This window comes from Oxyura jamaicensis, chromosome 26 (assembly GCF_011077185.1).
Source record: "Oxyura jamaicensis isolate SHBP4307 breed ruddy duck chromosome 26, BPBGC_Ojam_1.0, whole genome shotgun sequence".
NCBI lineage: Eukaryota > Metazoa > Chordata > Aves > Anseriformes > Anatidae > Oxyura > Oxyura jamaicensis.
The window spans coordinates 1,983,806-1,990,354 of NC_048918.1; the positions used below are offsets into that span (position 1 = coordinate 1,983,806).

Here is a 6,549-nt window from a genome sequence, read left to right on the forward strand (position 1 = left end):
TCCAAGATTTGGGGCAGTTACTGTCAGTTACTGTCAGTCACCCAGCCTTGTCCTAGGCCCTCCCTGGCTCATGTCAAGGAGCTCGGGGAGGACGGGGATGACAGCAGCATCTGTGGAAGGTCCTTGAGTAAATCAAGTGCAGGTGAAGGTAGAAAAGCTGTGAAAGGACAGCAGGGCTGAAGGGAAGGGCTTGGCCAGGAGAAGGGATGGTTTCAGACAGCTCTGTTTGGTTTCAGACAGCATCTGTCTGATGGTTTCAGACAGCTCTGAGGGTAGGTCTGTCCCACCAGCTCCTGAGCGAGCTGGCGGCGAGACAACCAGCCAAACCCATCCATGCCACGTCCGATGCAGGTCCCTCACCCGTCCGCAACCTGACCCTGAGCAGCAGCGGGAGCTCGGCCGTGCTGCACGCCTCCTGGGAGCAGGCCAGCGGGCAGCGGGACGGCTACCACCTTGCCCTCTACCACGGCGATTCCCAGACACTCGTGAGAAATGTGTCCGTCCTGCCAAACGCCTCCACCTTCCTGTTCGATGGGCTGCTGGCCGGCAGCGAGTACGCCCTGAAGGTCAGCACGCTGGCTGGACCCAGCCAGGCCAGCACCAGTATCCACCAGTGGACAGGTAGGGAGGGACTGGTTTGGCAGGAGGGGTGTAGCGCACGTGCTGGCTGGGCTGGCCGAGGTGGGGAATTGGATTCCAGGCTCAGGATGGGCATCTTGTGCAGGGTGGGGAACAGCCGGGAGTTTTTTGCATCGCTGCTGTGTGCTGAGGGAGGCAGAAAGGGCCACCAGAGCCACCAGTGTGGCAGGACCTTACATATCCGTCCTGCCTCGCAGGATCCCAAAACTTGGGTTTCTCTGCTCTGTGGCACAACAGGAGGAGGGTGGCCTTAGCAAAAGGCTGGTGGGAGATGCAGGGCTGATGCATTATCTGGGCTGATGCCGGCTCAAAATCACCGGAGGGACCTCAGGAGCCCCACAGCCCACCTGGGAGGGGACACGGGAGCGACAACCCTCAGCAGACCCCTGCCAGACCCGGAGGGCAGCTGTGGTTGTAGGAGACCTCGGTGTGGGGGGGAGGAGGGTGGTGGGAGCCCCCAGCCCTCCTGTGCACTGCCGAATCTCGCTGCTTTCCCCCCAGCACCCTCCATCCCCACCCAGTTGAGGCTCAGCCCCGGCTCCAGCACCAGCCTCTTGGCTTCCTGGGCGGGCGCTGGGGGGGCCGCCTGGCTGCACCTCGTGCTCCGCAACCTCCTCACGCAGACGGTAACCAAGACCCTGTCGGCCAAGAGAGGTCTCACCAGCTACACCTTCCAGCACCTCCACCCCGGCACCCAGTACTGGCTGGGGCTGAGCGCCGTGGCCGGGCCCTACACCGCGGAGGGGCCCAACGCCACAGCCTGGACGTGTGAGTACTGGTGGCTGGGGCGGGGGGACCTCGGTGGCCCTGTCCTTCTCCTTGCCTCCGGTCCAGCAGCTGAATAAGGAGGTCTCCTACCACAGCACTTTGTGCAGAGGGCAGTTCTTCTGCTTGGATCCGGTCCAAAGCCACCCCCGGACCCAGCTCTGGGGCGCTGTGATGGCAGATAAGGGGACGGGGAGCCCGTGGGGCTGGCAACACGTGAAGCTGGGACAAGCCTCAGGGAGCCCCAGGGAAACACAAACACCCAGCGCGGGGGAACCATGGGCAGAAAGACGGCTGCAGTCAGGCTGTGATGGAGGCCAGGGACTGCACTGGGATCACAGTGTCCCTGAGGAGGACCACGGAAGGGCCAGAGCCTCGGGAGATCCCACTGGTGGGCACTGCAGCTGGGGCCAGGCTCCTGTGTGCTGTGGGGCTGTCCGATGGCACCCGAGGAATCAGTGGGCAGGGGACAGCTCTTTGATCCTTTAATTGATCTGAGCCAGAGATTTCTGGAAGGGAAGGGATCTTTGGTCCCCTTTCATTGCCGTCACGAGCATGTTTTGGCAGCACCGCATAAACTCACTCTGATGGATGCTCCTAATGTGTCGGGTGCTGTGCAAACACAGCCACAGAAGCCAACTCTGGTAGCTAAAGACTGAGGGTAGTGCTCCCAGACCCCAGCCAGCTGCCCCATCACCCGCCTGCCTGCACCTTCTGACCTCAGGTGATGGCCCCAAGAGAGGGTGGCTCCCCCCCACGGCCCTCGTTTGCTGCCATCGCCGTGTCCGTAGCGCTGGGAACAGGCCTGGCCCTGTATTCACTCTCCCAGACCTTCCCAGGAAACCACAGGGAAAAAAGAGAGCGATCCAAGGCCTGGACAGCACAACGACTCCTGAAAAGGAGTTCACGCTGAACGCCAGGCAAGCGTTGGCCCTCTCTAGAGACAAGCAAATTAGGGAAAAGCCAAACTGCAGGCTCAGGAGAGTTGTGCCCAGCAGCTCATCCTGGCCCCATGCTGCTCACTGCCAGGCGCACGAGTAAGGATGGGGTGCCACCAGACTGCAGGTCTCCAGCTCTGCCAGTCTGGGAAGCCAGAGCCTGCTGACTGCTGACTCTGCAGCTGGGATTTTGGAAAATCTCCACACCCCCAGCTGTTTTTTTTTTCTGCTCTGGAGTGAGCCTGACTCAGTCCCTGCAGTCGCTGTCTGTGGCTCTGACCTACCCGGCTGCACGGATGTCCCAGCGCCAGATGAACAAGCCAGGGCGGCCAGCCAATTTGATCCGGGGCAGTTCCTGGTAATATCAGCAAGCTCATATGAGTGGAGATGAGGGGGCCCTTTAGGAATTTCACAGCAGGGCTGCCAGCTTCATCTGAGCTCCGCTCGACCAGGAATGGTTGTGCTGGGGAGTGGAAACAGCACGATGTCTAAGCCTGGATGTAACCCTGCAGATAAGGAAGTAGGGAGAGAGGCTCCGGGGTACATGGGGAGATCTTAGGGTCTTGCATGGCACCTGCTCGCACTATTGCTTTTCCCTTCTGGCTGAGCAGTGCAGGACCGTATGCCCTGAATGCTAGTGTGCCCAACACCTCGGTGCTGACAGTCCTGAATTACAGCCAAGACAGCGAGCCCTGGGTCTGGGGTCTGGAGCACCCCATAACCCTCACCACCACCCCGTTCCCTTCCCCTTCCAGACCCCCTGAGCCCCACCAACGTGACCCTGAGCAATGCAGAGGAGCAGAGCTCCTTGCAGGCCCACTGGAGCACCCCGGCTGGAGAGAGGGATTTCTACCTGGTGACGCTGCGGGAGGCAGAGGACGGCGCTCCGGCCAGGAACATCTCCGTCGGGGGAGACAGCGGTCACGTCACTTTCCACGGGCTGAGCCCTGGCAAGCAATACTCTGTCCAGGTGACAGCGGTGGCTGGCCCTTACCGGGCTTCTGCCCACAGTGCAGCAGCCTGGACACGTAAGCAGAAAGCCAAAGCACGTTTTTTTCTGGGTTATTTTTGGTGCCCCGCGGAGGGGCTGAGCTCTCACACGTGGGTGGCTGGTGGGCCAGCAGGGGGGATTGGAGCAAGGGCAGAAATGGGGCTGGGTAAGGTGGCAGCTGGCCTCAGGAGCCCCAAAATCTGCTACACCGCGGTTCCTCTTGAGGAGTGATTCAAAAATCTATGGGCAGACCTGTGCTGGGTAGTGGCAGGCACTAACCCAGCCTGAGCCTTCTTGTAACCCATGGCATTGGTGTTCAAGAGAGCTTCTGTCCTCTGCTCACAGCAGCTGGTTCACTGGGGGTAAATCACCACCAGTCTACCCAGGGCAGCATCTCCCCTGTCCCAGTCCCTCACGGAGCCATGGTCAGCCCTCAGACACCTGCCCCAGGGTGAAAGGACTGGAAAGGACTGGAAACCTGCCCCAGGAAAAAGGACTGGAGCCTTAAATAGTGGTGGTGGTGGGGCACTCACTCAGCCCCTAGAGCTGAGAGCAGTAAAAGGCTCTCTCTGCAGCCCCGGCTGCCTGTATTTGGTGGGGAGACTGCTGCAGCTGGCTGCCCCACACGGCGATGTGTGTGACATTTTTCCTGTCCCCTGCAGAGCCACTGGCACCGTCGGGCGTGAGCCTGTCCAGCCGGGGCAGCCCCTACAGCCTGCTAGCCAGCTGGGAGGAGGCCATGGGAGAGGGCTACCTGCTGGTCCTCGGCCCCGTGGAGCACCCGGGAGAGAACAGCTCGCTGCTCAGAGGTGTCACCAACTTCACCTATGAGGGCCTGCGTCCTGGGACCCTCTACACCTTTGAGGTCAGCACTGTGGCTGGCCCCTACACATCCGCACCCCGGCGCATCACCAACTGGACACGTGAGTCTCACCATGGCCAGCCCCGGGGTTCCCACTCGGTCCTGCCTTTTTCCCTTTTGTTTGCCTCAGGGCACATCACAGCATGGGACTTTTGTAACTTCACCCAGTAAAAAGTCCCTCCTCAGCCCCACTTTGGTGGCATTGCTTAGGCTGGATCTGCCCTGAACCACCTCTCTGCTGCCCTGGTCCACGCTATCTCCTGAGCCCATCTCACTTTAGCCCTTACCTGTCCTAGATCCTTTGCCCCCGGAGCAGCTGACCCTCAGCAGTCGGGGCCACAGCACCTCTCTGCAAGCCTCCTGGAGAGCAGCTCCTGCTGGCAACACCGGCTACGCAGGCACCCTCCGGGAAACCAAATCCCAGGAGCAGGTCGGGAACATGTCTGTGGGGAACAACTGGACAAACGTCACCTTCGAGGACCTGGTCCCGGGGCGACAGTATACACTGGAGATGGCTGCTCTGGCTGGGCCTTACAGATCCAGCGTGCGATCGGCGACGGAGTGGACATGTGAGTGCGTAATGCCCACCCCAGCCCTCCTGCAGACTGCAACCAGGGCCTGGCCAGAGAGAGCAGAGAGCTTGTGGCATGGAAGCAAGGCAGAACATGGGCCGTGTATAGCAGGGCCCCAGGGGCAGGGATGGACAGACAGGCAAAGAAAGAGTGGAAGAAGAAGCAGAGCCCCAGGTTGGCAGCAAAAGGGTCTTCAGTGCAGGAGAGACCCATCACAGAATGGGAAAACATTACCAAATGCCACCCAGCAGGCAGGGCAGGGACACACTCCCACGACTGTTGTAGGGCAGACTATTATTTATAAGTTCAGACTATTCTGGGGTTTGATTTGCCAGGGCTGGTGAGCAGAGCCCACTGGGCACAGGCAGCTGAGGGTGCCCAGGATGAGTGCGTGCTGGCGGAGGGCCCTTTTTGTGGTCAGCTGTTGTATTCCCAGCTCCTTTCTGAAGCTGGCCCCCAAAACAAAAAGCCTGTAACTTGTCCTGGGGCAGATCCTGTGCCAGCACATCGCCTGCTGCTCACTGCTTGCTGTCTCCTCTCTCAGATCCACTGGCTCCATCTGGCGTGACCCTGACCAACTCCCGGCGCCCACTGGGACTCTCAGCCTTCTGGGACAAGGCTGCCGGTGATGTGGACCAGTTCCACCTCCAGCTCTACAGCAAGAGCCATCCGATGCAGAGGAACATCTCCGTGGGGCCAAACACCCACAACTTCACCTTCCTGGGGCTGTCCCCTGGCATTCAGTACTTCCTGAAGGTGACGGTCCTCGCTGGCCCGTACAGGTCCTCATCACACTTTGCCACCGAGTGGACATGTGAGTGAAGAGTGGCCCCGGCCTCCTGCAGGGACAGGGCACCCTGGTGCTGCCCGCAGGGCTCGCAGTGACACGGACGTGCCCAGGACACCTCTGGAGGGAGGCTCCAGTGAGAGCTGTATGATCCATGCTCCTGGGAAATGGGAGCGTGTGTCACGAGCTAGGTGCTGTGTGCTGGCTTCTGGGCCCCCTAAAATACTTTCTCCCAGCTCAGGTTTTCCCCAGTCAAGCCGAACCTCCTACTTGGAGCATGCATTATGTCAAGGCTGGCCACAGACTGGCAGGAGAGGGATGTAAGGGGGGGCACAGAGACCTCTCTGGGCTTGCCGCTGCCTTTCCACAGAACAGGGCACGGTCCTGGGCAACCCGCTTGGGCGAGGGGTTGGACCAGGTGACCTTCAGAGGTCCCTTCCACCTGAACCATTCTGTGATGCTGTGTGAGCAGCCCACTGGGGAGCAGAGTGTTCTCTTCTGTACCTCCTGGCAGCAGCACCCTGGGGACGCGCATGGGCAGCTTGCAGAGGGTGCCAGCAAGGGGAGAGCTGGCAGTCAGCTGTCCACACTTTTCCTTTAGCCCCATGCGGAGGTGTGGGCTGGGTCCTGACCTCTCCGTCTGCTTTCCTTCACCAGCTCACAGATTTCCATGCTGTGTTTCCTCCTAGATCCCCTGTCTCTGGCTAATGTGAGCGCGCAGCCTGGCCGGAGTCCCCAGGAGCTGCACGTGAGCTGGGTGGAGTCAGGCGGAGGCAGAGACCACTTGGTACAGCTCTCGGTGGCTGAGTCCCTGTCCATCATCAGGAATGTGTCTGTCCCCCGCGGAGTCACCCATCTTGACCTGGAGGGGCTGGTGCCGGGGTCCCGATACCGGGTGGAGATCATTTCACAGGCTGGGCCTCACCGCACCTCCTCTCAGACTGCCATCGGCTACACGGGTAGGGAGGCAGCCCCTCTGCGTGTCCCAGCCCCTC

General features: G+C 60.7%; 1 protein-coding gene across 1 annotated transcript in view; it reads left to right on the plus strand.

Annotated features, from left to right (window-relative positions):
* LOC118178412 (receptor-type tyrosine-protein phosphatase V-like) overlaps positions 1 to 6,549 on the plus strand; it is a 37,688-nt gene that overhangs the window by 9,155 nt on the left and 21,984 nt on the right. The window contains exons 5-11 of the mRNA XM_035346906.1: positions 352 to 621; positions 1,141 to 1,407; positions 3,098 to 3,370; positions 3,996 to 4,256; positions 4,492 to 4,764; positions 5,312 to 5,581; positions 6,244 to 6,513. Of these exons, the coding sequence (XP_035202797.1) occupies positions 352 to 621; positions 1,141 to 1,407; positions 3,098 to 3,370; positions 3,996 to 4,256; positions 4,492 to 4,764; positions 5,312 to 5,581; positions 6,244 to 6,513 (1,884 nt within the window). The remainder of the gene's footprint in view (positions 1 to 351; positions 622 to 1,140; positions 1,408 to 3,097; positions 3,371 to 3,995; positions 4,257 to 4,491; positions 4,765 to 5,311; positions 5,582 to 6,243; positions 6,514 to 6,549) is intronic.